Raw genomic sequence first — 16,134 nt, forward strand, 5'->3', positions numbered from 1 at the left:
AGGATTAGGTCGCAAGACCACCTTATCCAAATGAATAACCAGGTACGGAGACTTGCAGGACAAAGCCGCCAGCTCCGACACTCTGCGAGCCGAAGTGATCGCCACCAAAAAGGCGACCTTTTTGGACAACATAGACAACGAGATCTCCCTGATCTGTTCAAAAGGAGCACGTTGTAACACAGATAGAACGAGATTCAAGTCCCAAGGGGGCAGAGGATCCCGCCTCGGGGGAACCAGATGCCGCACACCCTGAACAAAGGTGCCAACCAATGGGTTGGAAGCCACGGGACGTTGAAACAGAACGGCCAGAGCAGACACCTGACCCTTTATCGTAGCCAGCGCCAAACGCTGATCAACACCCGTTTGAAGGAAAGACAGCACACGGGACACCGAGTACGTGCGGGGTGAAAACCCCCTGGACTCACACCAGGCAAAATAGGCCTTCCAAGTACGGTAATAAACCTTCCCCGAGGAAGATTTCCTTGCGTTGATCAAAGTATGAACGACCTCTGGAGAGAGACCCCTCTCCTTCAGGACCTCGGTCTCAACAGCCAGGCCGTCAAAGCCAGCGACTGTAAAGCAGGATGGTATATCGGTCCTTGAGACAGTAGATCGTCTCGAAGAGGCAGACGCCACGGGGCGTCGACCGCCAGATTCACGAGGTCTGCGTACCAGGACCGGCGAGGCCAGTCCGGTGCCACAAGAATCACCGTGTTGCGTTCCGAGTGTAACCTGCGAAGGAACCTGGACAGCAACTGAATCGGTGGAAACGCGTACATCAGCCTGTACTGATGCCACGGGGCCACTAACGCGTCCGACGCGTCTGCCCGAGGGTCGCGCGTCCTTGCCACGAACCTCTTCACCTTGTTGTTGAGGCGAGACGCGAACAGGTCCACATCTGGAAGACCCCACTTCGCGCACAACGTCTGGAAGACAGCCGGATGGAGAGACCATTCCCCCTGATCCCGGGTCTGGCGACTCAGATAGTCCGCCTGCCAGTTCTCCACTCCCGGAATGTGAACCGCCGTTATCGCCGGGACATGAGTCTCGGCCCAAGACAGAATGTCGGCCACTTCTCGAGCCGCTCGGGCACTCCTGGTGCCCCCTTGGTGGTTGATGTAGGCCACCGCCGTGGCATTGTCCGTCTGCACCCGAACCGGGCAACCCTGCAGCCGGTCCGTCCAGCGATGAAGACAGAGACTTATCGCACGCAATTCCAGAATGTTGATCGGAAGGGAAGACTCCCCCTCCGACCTTAGAACTCCACCCCAGCCCGACAGGCTGGCATCCGTGGTGATTACCGTCCACGAGATCGGACGAAACGACTTGCCCCCGGACACCAACGGGGACTGGAGCCACCACAGAAGGTTTTCCCTGGTGCGAAGACTCAACGAGATTTGAAGATCCAGAGATTGAGGTCGCCCGTCCCACCTGGACAGGATCTCCGCTTGGAGACCCCGCGTGTGAAACTGTGCGAAAGGAATCGCCTCGAAGGCCGAGACCATCAATCCCAGACATCTCATACACGTCCGCAGAGACGAGTTCGGAACGTCCCTGAGGGACCTGACTTCCTCCCGGAGAGTCCTGAGTTTGTCTTCCGGCAGGAAGACCTTCGCCTGCACCGAGTCCAGTATCATTCCCAGATAGGGGAGACGAACCGACGGACTCAGTGTCGACTTTGGAAAATTTATCGTCCAACCAAACTCCTGCAGAGTTTGCATCGTGACAGACAGGTCCTCCTCCAGACCCTGGCTGGTCGCAGACCGAACCAGAATGTCGTCCAGATACCCCAGGACAGAAACGCCCTGGGCCCTCAATAATGCCAGAACCGGTGCAAGCACCTTGGTGAAGACCCGCAGAGCCGAGGCGAGACCAAAGGGCAACGCCACGAACTGGTAGTGATCCTCCGCAATGGCAAATCGAAGGTACCTCTGATGACCCTCGAATATGGGGATGTGAAGGTACGCATCCTTCAAATCGATGGAGGCCATGAATTCCCCCGGAACCAGGGCAGCCACCACCGACCGCAGGGATTCCATGCGGAACTTGCGAACCCGCACAGAGCGGTTCAGAGCCTTCAAGTCCAGAATCGGACGAACCTTGCCCTCCTTTCTGGGCACGGTGAACAGATTGGAATAAAACCCCCGAAACCTGTCCCGATGAGGCACCGGAACCACCACTCCCTGAGCCCTCAGGTCCCGCACCGCCAGGTGCAGGTCCCGCAAGCGCTCTGGAGACAGTTGAAGATTTGAGGGAAAAAATCTGCTCTCCGGCCGAGAGAGAAACTCGATCTTGTAACCAGATCGAACGATTTCCAGAACCCATCTGACCCGCACACGGGCCAACCAGGGCTGAAGAAAACCGAGCAAGCGTCCCCCCACCCCAAAACTGGGTGAGGGCGCCCCTTCAGGCCGAACTGTTATGGGCTGCAGGTCCGGATTGGCCGGACTTCTGTTTACCAGACCAGGGCTTCTTCCGAGAGCCTTGACCTTTGAACGGTTTGCCCTTGTAGTGCGGCCGAAAGGCACGAAAGGACCCCTGAGGGGGCCGAAAATTAGCATACTTCTTCCCACAAGCCCCCTTAGCCTTGGGGAAATGGGGCAAGAGAGTGCTCTTACCCCCGGTGATCCCCTTAATCAACACATCCAGGGACTCCCCAAAAAGGCAAGACCCATCATAAGGCAGATTGGCTAAGGTCTTACGTGAAGATTGGTCCACCGACCAACATTTTAACCAAACCAGGCGGCGAGACAACACCGCCACGCTGTGCACACGTGCAGCCAACGGAATCAGGTCCAGGTCTGCATCACACAGATACATGACACCCTGGTGGATCTGATCCACCATATCCAGGGTCGCCGGCGAGGCCGAGTCGGCCACTAGGACGCGCCTAAGCATCTGCGTCCAACTTGCGATCGCCTGGGCCGCCATGAGAGAAGCAAACAGAGCCTTAAGCATAGAACCCGTAACAGAATAAGTATGACGGGCAAGAGACTCCAGTCTCCTATCCGTGGCATCACGGAAAACAGGGGAACCCTCTGCAGGAATCGCAGTGGCTTTGTTCAAAACCGCAATTGCATGATCCACTGGTGGAGGCACACACCACCTTTCATCAGTGGCAGGCGAAAAAGGAGAACACAGCTTGAATTTACTTGGTACCGCAAAAGGTTTGCGCAGATCGCGCCATTGATCCTTAACAGCGCGCTGAAAATCAGCATTGCAGGGAAAAACCTGCGGCGTCCTGCGTTTTCTCTGCGTCCCATAAGCCGCCAAGGCAGCGGGGGGACACACTTCGTCCTGCAAACGCAGCGTTTGCTTAATGGAAGCAATCAACTCATCCATGATTGCAAGCTCTTCAGGCGAGCCAGGGGGAGAATTATCAACCCCCTCAACTTCAGCCTCCACCTCAGACCCCACTAGATCAAGAGAGGAGCGGGACCCCGATAAGGAGGCCCCTGCCAGAACAGCCCCATCACCTTCACCCTCAGAATCAGAGGAAAGAGCAACTCTGGGCCTTTTAGTAGATTGAGCAGCCACCAGCATTTGCACCTGAGCAGCAAGGCCAGCCACAATAGTGGCTAAATCCCCCCCTGGGGGGGAAACAGCGGTCCCCTGGCTTTCCACCAATACTGTAGGAAATTTCCTCGCCGCTGCTGCTGCCTCGATCGGTGTTCCTGGAAAGAGGAAGTGATGCTGCCAGGGCGCTCTATGTAAGCCTATGGAGGCTACAAGAAAATGGCCGCCATGCATGTAAACCATGCGGCCGGAGCGGGTGTAGGCAAAATGGCGTCGTTTGGCGCCGAAACCGCCGCTCCACAGTGCATTAAAACACACATTACATTCCAATATAAGAATACATGTCAGATCGCCGCAGCGATCGCTGTATATGCCCAAACATGCCAAAAAAAAAAAAACATGCCCCACAGCACACAGCTTCTCACACTGACCAGTCTGACACACACAGTGTCATACAGCTCCCCCCCCCCCTTGCAGCCCACAGCATGCAGCCGAGAGATAGGGAGACAAGCAGTGTGAATAGAGGCAGGTTACACAGTCCCAGACTGACACCCCCCCAGACAGACAGGTCCCCACATAAATACACTTACCTCACATGGCGTGGGGGACCCGCACAGGCGAACAAGCCGCTGCACATGAGGCAGGGAGAGTCGCAATTCAAGACGCACAAAATGGGGGTTAAGAAACCGCACAGCGTCCAGTGAGGTAGCCACCTCACCAATCATCCCTGCACCGAACAGGGATGGGTCGTTCCTATGCCAGGAGCGTTACCTGGCTGAACGCTCGATGGCAGACTGGGAAGCCACTGACCCACGACCTGCGACCAGGGGGATCAGCCCGAGACCCAGTCCGCATGATCCTCTTCGTCCGAAGAACTAACTAACGCTGACAAAATAACAGCTAAATAAAGGTAGAGAGAAAAACTCAAACAAAATATTAAAAAGAAGAAAGAGTCTGGGACAGAAAGTCCCAGCACAGAGAGAGCCAGCCACTCCTGACAAGCTAGACATTAAAACTGAGATATGGTTGCAGGAAGTAGGAGGGTATTGACTGAGGGGACCACCCCTTGAGGGTGGGATATGTTAAAGCTTTATTGTTAACATATTCTGTTGCCTAGCTACTCCTTCGGAGCAAAGTCTAATACCCCATATGTGACGAATATGAAGAGGCGGCGACTGTCGGAGGACGTAAGAGAAATTTACTCACCATACCGGAACGGACGGGCACCCTCTCTTCACAGTACCCTCTCCACCGAGATGGGGGGCTGTCGACCAATACGGACGCCGTGACTCTGCTGGTTCCTGGCGTTCAAGCGAAACGTTCAACTCGCAGGGTCAGTCCCCGTCCAATGGGACTATGTCGCGGCCGACCCAGCGCGGAGCTATGGTCTGCACACGCTCGTAGACTGAGCCGGGGTGACCACTGGATCTCAATATCCAGCCCGTCGCCCGGTCCCGCATACTTACTTGCATGTGTCGCGGCCGACCCAGCGCGGAGCTATGGCCTGCGCACGCTCGTAGGCCGGCTGGGGTGACCACTGGATCTCAACATCCAGCCCGTCGCCCAGATCCGGCATGATTTGCTTGAAGATCTCACAGGAAAACTGGAGAAAACAACTACCTAAAAAAAAAAGAAAAAAGTTTTTCTAAAAAAATCTTGCCAGGACCAAAAGATCCCAGCAAGGAGCTTAGGTCCTTACTCCTGACTAGACAGAAAAAAACTGATTTCCTGCAGCAGACAGGAAGAGGATATACCCTCTTGGACTGCCCCTAAGGTGTGGCCAGAACGTTTTTCCTTCTGCCTAGTCCTACTCCTGTAGAGGGCAGCATAACCAATCTGATATTAATCAAGAGGACTACGTCTGTCAATGAGAGACAGAGAAATCAGTTTTTCTTTATCGTACATCACGGGACATCAGATGTGGGCAGCTTGAAGCCCGCGCGTCCTCTTCTGCGTCCTCTTCCGCCTTCTTCGGTCCCACGATGCCCTGCGCCGGCCCCGCCGTCACTTCCGGGGCGCTCGCGTCATCCCTCCACAGCTTCTGGGCATGCCCAGAAGCTGTTTAGAAGGGGATGACGCGCGCGCCCCGGAACTGACGTCGGGGCCGGTGCAATGATTCCTGGGAGCGATGACGTTCAGCTCCCAGGAATCATTGCAGAGCCAGGAAGTGATGACGGGCCGCGGCCGAGGAAGGAGGAAGAAGGAAGTAAGGTAAGTATATTTTCTTCGCTACGAGGTAAGTAAAAAAAAAAAAATGCGATTAGCCATTTGTTTTTCAGGTGACCCAGAGCGAGAAGATGGAGGTAAGTATAAAATGAGGGTGGAACTCCACTTTAAGGGGAGGGGGACACTATATGAAAACACCACCATCAAACCGCAAAAGATCTACATAGCTCACTGCAGCTAAACGCAGACTCCTCCTGGGTCCTAACACCCACTTGATGGAATCTAGTGAACATATGTACTGAAAACCAAGTAGAGGACTTGCAAATCTGAGCCATAGAAGCTTGATGGCAAACTGCCCAAGAGGCACCCACTCTTCTGGTAGAGTGTGCCTTTACCATAAAAGGTGGAAACTTCCCTTTAAAACCATACGCTTGGATTATAACCTGGGAATCCATTGAGAAATTGTAGACTTAAGATTCTGCCTGCCCTTTACTGGGCCCTTCTGGCAGCACGAACAAAAGGTCGGTCTTACGAATCTGAGCTGACCTATTCAAATACACCTTAAGTGCATGTGCTACATTGAGAGAATGTAACAACTTTTCCTCTGCTGTTTGAGGATTTGGAAAGAAGGAAGGCTGTATAATGTCCCGATTTAAAAGCGGACATCACCATGGGCAAAAAACTTGAGAAAGCAGGTCCGGACGCAGTGGAAGAACCCAAGGCCTTGCCACTGCCAACTTTAGAATTTGTGCGTACCAAATCCTCCTGGGCCAGGCTGGAGCCACCAGGATTACTGATTTCCCTCTTCCTGAACCCTGCATAGAAGACGCGGCAGCAACTGAACCGGAGGAAAGGTATAGATCAGAGAAAACTCCTCCCAAGGAGTCATCGAGGCATCTACTCCAACTGTGAGTGGATCCCTGGTTCTGGACACAAATTATTTTAACTTGTTGTTGAACCTGGATGCCAACAGATCTACGTCCAGGACCCCCCCAGCGTTGGCAGATCCATGCAAAGATTTTGGAGTGAAAGGACCATTCCCTCGGAGACAAATGCTGGCGACCCAAAGTCTGCCTACCAGTTATCTATTCCTGATATCCAGATATCCCAAGACCGCAATGCCCTGTGCCCTCAACAGGCCCAGAACAGGCGCCAGCACTTTGATAAAGACCCTTGGAGCCGAAGTGAGACCCAAAGGTAACGCTACAAACTGATAGTGGTCCTCCGCTATGGCGAATCGGAGGTACCTCTGATGACCCTCGAAAATGGGGATGTGCAGATACGCATCATTTAGGTCGATAGAGGCCAGGAATTACCCTGGACTCAGGGAGGCCACCACCGAGCGGAGGGATTCCATACGGAACTTTTCGAACTCGCACAAAGCGGTTCAGAGCTTTTAAGTCCAGGATCGGACGTACCTTGCCCTCCTTCCTGGGCACAGTGAACAGATTCGAGTAAAACCCACCGAAACCTGTCCCGGTGATGCGCCGGGACGATCACCCCCTGGGCAAAGAGATCCTGCACCGCTTGATGCAGGTCCTGTAACCGCCCTGGGGTCATAGTTACATAGTTACATAGTTAGTGAGGCTGAAAAAAGACACAAGTCCATCCAGTTCAACCTATGTGTGTGTGTTTGCTTTTAACCGTACATTGTATACCCCTGTATGTTGTGGTCTTTAAGGTGTCCATCCAATAGTTTTTTGAAACTATCAATGCTCCCCGCTGATACGACTGCTTGCGGAAGAGAATTCCACATCCTTACCGCTCTTACAGTGAAGAACCCCTTACGCACTTTAAGGTTAAACCGCCTTTCCTCTAGTTTTAGTGAGTGGCCACGTGTCTTATTGTATTCCCTTACTCTAAATAGTTTGTTCCTTATGCTCGGGTCGCCAGTACAGTATTTGTACATTGATATCATATCCCCCCTCAAGCGTCTCTTCTCCAGAGAGAATAGGTTCAGTGCTTGTAGTCTTTCCTCATAGCCGATGTCCTCCATTCCCCTAATTATTTTTGTTGCCCTTCTCTGGACTTTCTCCAGTTCCAGCACATCCTTCCTGAGGACCGGTGCCCAGAACTGGACAGCATACTCCAGATGTGGCCGGACCAGAGTCTTGTAGAGTGGAAGAATAATCTCTTTATTTCTGGAGTGAATCCCCTTTTTTATACAACCCAGTATTCTGTTGGCTTTGCTTGCAGCGGCTTGGCATTGCATGCCACTTCCAAGCCTGTTGTCTACCAGTACCCCCAGGTCCCTTTCCATCCTAGACTCACCCAGAGGTTCCCCCTCTAGTGAGTAGCTTGCTTTCTGGTTTCTGGCCCCCAAGTGCATTACTTTACATTTTTCTACATTAAATCTCATCTGCCATGTAGTTGCCCACCCCGTTATTTTGTTCAGGTCTGCTTGCAAGATTTCCACATCCTGCATAGAAGATATTGGCATGCCTAATTTAGTATCATCTGCAAATACTGAGATTGTACTAGATATCCCCTCCTCTAGATCATTTATGAATAAATTAAACAGGATTGGTCCCAGGACAGAACCCTGGGGGACCCCACTTTCCACACCCGCCCAATCCGAGTACTCCCCATTAATCACCACCCTCTGTACTCTCCCCTGGAGCCAGTTCTCTATCCAGGTACTCACCTTATGGTCCATACCTATCTTCCTTAGTTTGTACAGTAAGCGTTTGTGGGGAACGGTGTCAAAGGCCTTTGCAAAGTCCAGATACACCACATCCACAGGCTTACCTTTATCTAAGTGGCAGCTCACTTCATCGTAGAAGGTTAATAGATTGGTTTGGCATGAACGATTTTTCATGAATCCATGCTGATTACTACTTATAATACCGTTTTCATTACTAAAGTCTTGTATGTGGTCCCTTATCATCCCCTCCAAAATTTTGCAGACTACAGATGTTAGGCTGACCGGCCTATAGTTACCCGGGATATATCTCGGCCCCTTCTTAAATATTGGTACCACGTTGGCTTTTTTCCAATCAGCTGGCACCATACCTGTCTGTAAACTATCCTTAACCACTTGCCGACCGCCGCACGACTATCTACGTGGGCGGTCAGCCCCTCACAGGCAAAGTGACGTAGGTCTACGTCGCTCGCCTGTGAGGGTTTAGGGAGCGAGCGCGCGCCGCCGGAGGTGCGCTCCCGCTCCCGCGTGGTCACGGACCCCCCCGCGCGCGTGACCGGCGGACCCGATCGCCGCCGGCCACTCTGCGATCGGCGGGGGAGAGGGAGATAGTCAGGCAGCTTGTGTAAACAAGCTGCCTGTCATTCTCCTCTCTGTATGAGAGCTGATCACATGGATCTACTATGTAGATCCATTGATCACTCTGCATACAGTTGAAGCCACAGCCAATCACAGTTAGAATCACGCCCCTAGGGACACACACAGCCCCTCCCTCTCAAATAAAGTTAACCCCTTCACTACCAGTGCATTTTTACAGTAACAGTGCATATGTATAGCACTGATTACTGTAGAAATGTCACTGGTAACCCCAAAAGTGTCAAAAATGTCAGTCAAGGGTCCGATCTGTCCGCCGCAATGTCGCAGTACCGCAAAAAAAATCGCAGATCGCCGCCATTACGCGTTAAAAAAAAAAACAACAAAAATGACAAAAATCTTTCCCTTTGTTAGTAAACGCAATAACTTTTGCGCAAACCAATCAAAATACGCTTTTTGCGATTTTTTTTACCAAACATAGGTAGCATAAAACAAATTGGCCGAAAATATTAAAAAATTTTGATTTTTACATTTTTTTTTGGGGGAATTTCATATAAAAAAAAAGGGAAAAATATTGCTATTTTTGCAAAATTTACGCTCTTTTTTTGTTTATAGCGCGTGATCAAAAAATCGCACAGGTGATCAAATACCACCAAAAGAAAGCTCTGTTTGTGGGAAAAAAAGGACGCCAAATTCGTTTCGGTACAGCGTCGCACGACCGCGCAATTGTCCGTTAAAGTCACGCAGTGCCGAATCGCAAAATGCCCTCTGGTCGTTTAGCAGCCAAATCCTCCGGGGCTTAAGTGGTTAAAGATCAAGAATAATGGTCTGGCAATCACCTGACTGAGCTCATTTAGAACCCTTGGGTGCAAGCCATCCGGTCCCGGGGATTTATTTATGTTAAGTTTCTCTAGTTTAGCTCTAAGTCTATCCTCTGTTAGCCATGGCGGCACTTCCTGAGGTGTATTATTTAGTTCGGCCTTACAAGCGGGGTTCATGTAGCCCCCCGATTCCTTTGTGAAGACTGAAGAAAAGAAATTATTTAACACTTCCGCCTTTTCTCTGTCCTCAGTGGCCATTTTTCCTTTGAGGGAAAGATTTGAGGGATTTGAGATTTGAGGGAAAGAATCTGTCCGCCGGCCGCGAAAGGAATTCGATCTTGTTACCCGATTGAATTATTTCCTGAACCCATCTGTCCGGAATTCGGAGCAGCCAAGGTTGGAGGAAACCGCGCAAACGTCCCCCCACCCTGGAAACGGGTGAGGGCATCCCATCAGGTAGAGGCGAACTGGGCCGCCGCCCCAGCCTGGCCGGATTTTGGCTTGCCCGCCCAGGGCTTTCTCTGGCCACCCTGGCCCTTGAAGGGTTTCCCCTTGTTCTGTGCCTTGAAGGTACAAAAGGACACCTGATTTGGTTTTAAAGGAGGGGCCCCGTTTACCGCGGAAAAACTTGCCTTTAGGATTCTGGGGCAGCAGTGTGCTCTTGCCCCCAGTGACCTCTTTAACCAATTCATCCAGGGATTCCCCAAACAGGCGAGGCCCCGCATAAGGAATTCGATCTTGTATCCTGATCGAATGATTTCCTGAACCCACCTGTCCGAAATTCGGAGCAGCCAAGGTTAAGGAAACCACGCAAACGTCCCCCCACCCCTGAAACGGGTGAGGGCGTCCCTTCAGGCAGATTGAGCCGCTGCACCGGCATGGCCGGACTTTTGCTTGCCCGCCCAGGGCCTTTTCTGGCCACCTTGGCCTTTGAAGGGCTTGCCCTTGTTTTGTGTCTTAAAGGCACGAAAGGACCCCTGATTGGGTCTAAAGGCGGGACTCCGCTTGCCGTGAAAAGGCTTGTTCTTTGGATTCTGGGGCAGCAGAGTGCTTTTTTCCCCCAGTGACTCCTTTCACCAAAGTATCTAAAGCCTCGCCAAAAAGGCGAGACCCTGCATAGGGAAAATCAGCCACCGTTTTCCGTGACATCTGGTCAGCCAACCAGCTCTTCAGCCAAATCAGCTGACGGTTAAGTATCGCGACACTAGACAGGCGCGCAGCCAAAGGGGCTTCATTCAAGGCCGCATCGCACAAATACATGACCCCTTGATGAATTTGGTCCACCATGTCCAGCGTAGCAGGTGGGGCAGACTCAGACACTAATGTGCGTCTAAGCACCTTGGTCCAATCCGCCACCGCCTGAGCCACCATGACAGAAGCGAAAATAGGTTTGAGCATGGAACCCGCCACCATGTAGGCATGGCGGGCAAGAGACTCCAACCTCCTGTCCGCAGGATCCCGTTACACCGGGGTATCCTCAGTGGGAACCAAAGTAGCCTTGTTCAACACGGCCTCAGTGTGATCCACCTGGGGAGCCACACACCAGCGCAAATCCGTAGAAGGCGCAAAGGGGTAGAGCAGTTGAAACCGTTTAGGCACCGTGAAGGGGCGTTTCAAACTGCGCCATTGTTCATTCACTGTGTGATGAAACTCAGCGGGGCAGGGAAAAACCTGCGCCGACTTGCGGGTCCTATGTGTACCAAAAGAGGACACAATGCCTGGAGGATTGGGCTCATCCTCCAAATGTAGTGTTTCTTTTACAGAAGAAATCAACGCATCCATAGCTGCATGTTCTTCAGGCGACCCCGGGGGAGAATCATCTACCCCGTCCACCGCCGCCCCCCCCTCAGACCCCAGCGGGTTCAGGGACGAGCGAGACCCCGAAAAGGGCATGCCACCCACAGCAGCCACATCACCATCTGAATCAGAAGAGAAAGATATCCTAGGGCTTTTTCTAGCAGCCCATTCAGCCATCAGCACCTCCATTTTGGACACTAAAGTCGCCACCACAGCGGCCAAATTAGGTAGAACGGGGGGTTCAGCAGAACTGGGGTCCCCCACCAAGGCTGGGGGGAATTTGCTGTCCTTAGATTCCATTGCAGAAAAAACACAATGTGAAAGGTACTGGCTATACATACTGTGTACACAGACCCCCAAAAAGGGACAAAACTGAGCCAGAAGGGATAAAACAGAGTAAATACGGAAAGGACAGTCTGCAGAGCCCCACAGAGTGTTACCACACCGATCACTGCTCCAGAGGAAAAGGAAGTGAGGTCACCAGAGGCTGAACTATATGCTGCAAGGCTAAGGGAAAATGGCTGCCTATAGGAAGTAATGGGAGGCTTCGGCAAGATGGCCGCAGACATGTGCTCGGAACGATCGTTCTGCCACACACAAGATGGTGACGGATGGCGCCAAAACCACTACATAGCAAGCTGTTAAAAAAAGCCCACAGTGAAGCCAGACATGCTGCCCACACCCAAAAGGGCGGACCGCGCGGTTTTTACCCGCAGCGGCCGCCGCATACATAGTCTGCACCTCCAAAACACAGAAGTGACACAGGAGAGGGGCCCCCAAAACCACACAGAGCCAGCAGTGCAATAAAAAAGAACCCCGCAGGGATCGCATCAGGGAGCCCCACAAACGCACAGACAAACACAGCACACAGGACTGCCACCCCAGACAGAGGCCCCACACAGAAAGTACTTACCTGTACCGGATGGCGTGGGGTGCCTCTATTAAATGGAAAGCCTCTGTCCTCAGATGACAGGGAATGCCGTCAGCCAAAACGCAGGACACTGCAGCACTGAACCGCAGTGAGGTAGCCACCTCACAGGCTTTATCCCTGCTGCAAACAGGGATGGGTCGTTCTTAGTGCCAGGGCGAACCATAGCTGAACGCTCGATGGCGGGCTGGGGATCCATCTGACCGTCAGCCCTGGAGAGCCAGGACGGCCAGTCCAATTCCCAGCTCCACAAGATCCATCTTCATCCGAAGATCCGACTAAACTAAAGCTGACAAAATAAACCGCTAGTAAAGCAAAGAAAAAACTGACATTCTTGCAAATAAAAATCATAAGAAAAGATTAGAAGGCTGAGACTGTAGCCCCAGCACAGGGAAGCCTATCTACTCCTAACGCTAGGCAGAAGACAAACTGAGTTGGGATGGCTACTGCAGGGGGGTATTGACCAGTGGGACTGCCCCCATGGGTGTGTATGTTAAATGCTTTTGTTTTTAACATGTCTTATGCCTAGCTACTCCTGTGGAGAGGAAGTCAATACCCATTGGTGAAGACTGTATGAGTGGGCGGCGACTGTCGGAGGACATAAGAGAAAAGACATTTATGAGCATTAAAGGAAGGCCCCTGCCTAGGATGCGGTGCCTGGTCTTAGACGGATTGGGGAAGATGAGTGCTCTTATCCCCCGTGATACCTTTGATCAACTCATCCAGAGAGGATACAAACAGCCTCTCCCCTAAGAAGGGAAGATCAGTCAAGGCCTTTTTACAAGCCTGTTTCGCCGACCAGCTTTTCAGCCACACCATGTGCCTAATAGTAACCCCCACTGCCAATGCCCTGGCCACCAACGGGGCTGATTTCAGGGACTTATCACACATGAACACCAGGGCTTGAGCCAACTGGTCCAGTAGTTCCAACACCACATGGGGGGAGCCGTTCAGCTTCCAAGTTACTTTTAAGTAACTTCACCCATTCCGCAGCAGTCTGCGCTACCAAAACATTCACAAAGGTAGTCTTTAATATGTGACCTGCTACCACGTGTAAATGGCGGGACAAGGATTCCACCCATCTATCCACGGGGTCGGCAAAAGTTGGAGACTCTTCCACCAGAACCAGAGTCGCTTTATTCAACCTGGACACCGGGGGATCCACTTTTGGTGGTAAAGTTCACCTAGTGGACACTGCCTCCGCAAAGGGTTAATGGTGTGTAAAACGCTTAGGCACCACTAACATGTGCCTAATGCGCCACCATTGTTCATCCACAATAGTATGAAGCAATTCTGGCCAAGGGAACACCTTGCCCGATTTACGGGATTTGCGGGAGCCAAAAGACACCTGCGTAACCTGCGCTGTGGGTTCATCAGCCAATTTTAAAGTTTCCCGCACTGAAACTATCAGAGCTTCCACCAAGCGCGTTCCGGCGCGGTGGCTGATGAGGACAGGTCCTCTTCACCATCAGAATGCGATGATACGACCCTTCAGGGTGGTCTGCGTCTACGGCAGCCATGTCTATTTTAAAATCCGAAGACCCTGCAGATGGAAGTGAGGGCGGAGGGCGTTTGCAGCTGGCAGCACAAGCAATGACAGAATACACCCTAGACATCAAATTTTGCCAAAAAAGCTGCAATCTCTTGCTGAGACGGAGAACCAGAAGGTCCCACAATCGCTCCCACGGAGTCTGCAGGTGAAATATTATCCTGGGACTCTATGTTACACTTTTTAAAATAATTGTGCATTGTCTCTTTAAGATTGCCAAAAACGCGGCCCCACCGCTACAAGTGCAGGCTCACAATTCCTGGTTATTATAAGATAATAGAGTGAATGAAGAAAAACACACAGAGAACCCCAGGAAAACGTTACCAGACCACAGAGGAGACTTCCAGCATGATCTGCGCAAAAACGAAAAAGGAAACTGACTGTACAGGAAGAGGAAGTTAAAACGTAGCCTCTATATTTAAAAAAAAACATGCCGCATGCCTGCATAGCCTATGGACCTCAGGAAAACGGCCGCTCATGCATTCTTAATGGGGAATTATAGAAAATCGCTGCCCATATAAACTAATGGGAATATAAAAATCATGATCCACAGCAAAATGGCAGCCCCTACGGCACGCCATGTGGTCTCCAGGACCCCCAAAAGGGGGCCCAGAACAATAGGCATCGGAAGGTCCCTGCCCAGGGGCCCACACAGGACAAGTCACCCCCCTCAAATAAGCGTCACAACGGCCAAATTAAACCCCCCCCCCCAAAGGTAAAAATCTGCCAGGGGTAGGGGGAATGCCAAAGGGTACACAGGACTAGTCCTCCGAGATGCCAGGGGAACCGAGGGAGTCCCTAAGGTCCGACTATTTCAGGGAAAGGGCCCACGTCTGACCCGACACTGCCAGGGGTGTTTGGGGGGACAATTTACTCACCATACCATGTTACCTGGTGGGCGCCATTCTGAAACACAAAACCTCCCACCTGGGATGGGGGTGCTGTTAGCCAAGGGGTAGCTGCGACTTCCAGGTTGTGTGTGTCTCAGCGAGACGGTCCACTCGCAGGCTCGTCCCATCCATTGGGGCACTGTGGTGGTGAGGCCTAAGTGCTGGACTATAACCTGCTCACGCTCGCTGGCCAGGCTGGGAGACCCTAAGGATCTAGATTATCCAGTGCCAAACCTCAGCCGGCTGTTGCTTGTGGTTCTTCTGGATCTTGGTCCTCAGGAACTAACTAGTGAAAATGAAAAATCACAAACTAAAACTTTCCTATAATTGGGAAGACCGAAGTCCCAGCAGGAAGCTAGGTCCTATACCTTAAACTAGGCAGAAACAGACTGTTTGAGGATAGCAGGGTGTGTGGGGTTATGTCGGCAGGGACAACCCCCATAGGTGTGGTTAAGCTTTTTTCCTGCCTAGTGCCTATTCCGGATAGGAGGAGTATAATCTTATAGTCTGACTAGATGGAGCTGCGTCTGTTGATGAACGATAGAGAAATTCCTGAATGTTGTGCAAGCCTGAGCCAGAGCTACAGAAAGTACTTGCTTGAAATCATTGCTGCCAAAAGGAAGCTTGACCAGCTATTAACTCCAAGGGTTTACTTTTTCCTCCAGCACTGTAATGATTAATGGGTGGTTTCAATAAAGACTTGAGAAGTTAGAGTTGGATCTCAGCATCAAATACCAAGTTCTACTGAACTCACCGTGAAGTTGTAGGATCTCTTCTAGGTTGGAAAATACACTTCTCGTTTCAGCAGGTGTTAATAGGTTTTCACGTTTTACTCGCTGGTGGAAGACCTGGTCAAGGACGTTAAGTGTCCGCACATGTGCAGTCTCAGTATAGAACAGTTCTGTAAGGTAAAAAGGAAGAAAATTTTTTTTACACTTTTAAAACATTCTTATGGGACACAATCAAGCATATTTAAAATGCACACTGGCACATAACTTAAGGCAGGCGGGTTGAACATGAATGAATTAATGGATTCCCCATCCACACACTCTAGGTGGATTGGAGAATCCTTCCTGTATAGCTATTGTATTCTAACAGCTGGAGGGCTTCCCACTCATCAGCACCTTGGCTATAGTCAGTTGCACTAATTGAGTGTAAATTTTCTAACAAGCTGGTTGTACAGAAGTTGTAAAGAAGTTAATCTAGAGATGAATTCTGAAGACCTAAGCCTT

At 51.4% G+C, this 16,134-nt stretch overlaps 1 protein-coding gene across 1 annotated transcript in view; it reads right to left on the reverse strand.

Annotated features, from left to right (window-relative positions):
* The window catches only part of ARHGEF12 (Rho guanine nucleotide exchange factor 12), a 506,356-nt gene that overhangs the window by 94,639 nt on the left and 395,583 nt on the right, over positions 1–16,134 (reverse strand). Inside the window, exon 26 of the mRNA XM_082273891.1 lies at positions 15,657–15,803. Within this exon, the coding sequence (XP_082130017.1) occupies positions 15,657–15,803 (147 nt within the window). The remainder of the gene's footprint in view (positions 1–15,656; positions 15,804–16,134) is intronic.

This window comes from Pelophylax lessonae, assembly GCF_965119305.1.
Source record: "Pelophylax lessonae genome assembly, chromosome: 12".
In the NCBI taxonomy this organism is placed as follows: domain Eukaryota; kingdom Metazoa; phylum Chordata; class Amphibia; order Anura; family Ranidae; genus Pelophylax; species Pelophylax lessonae.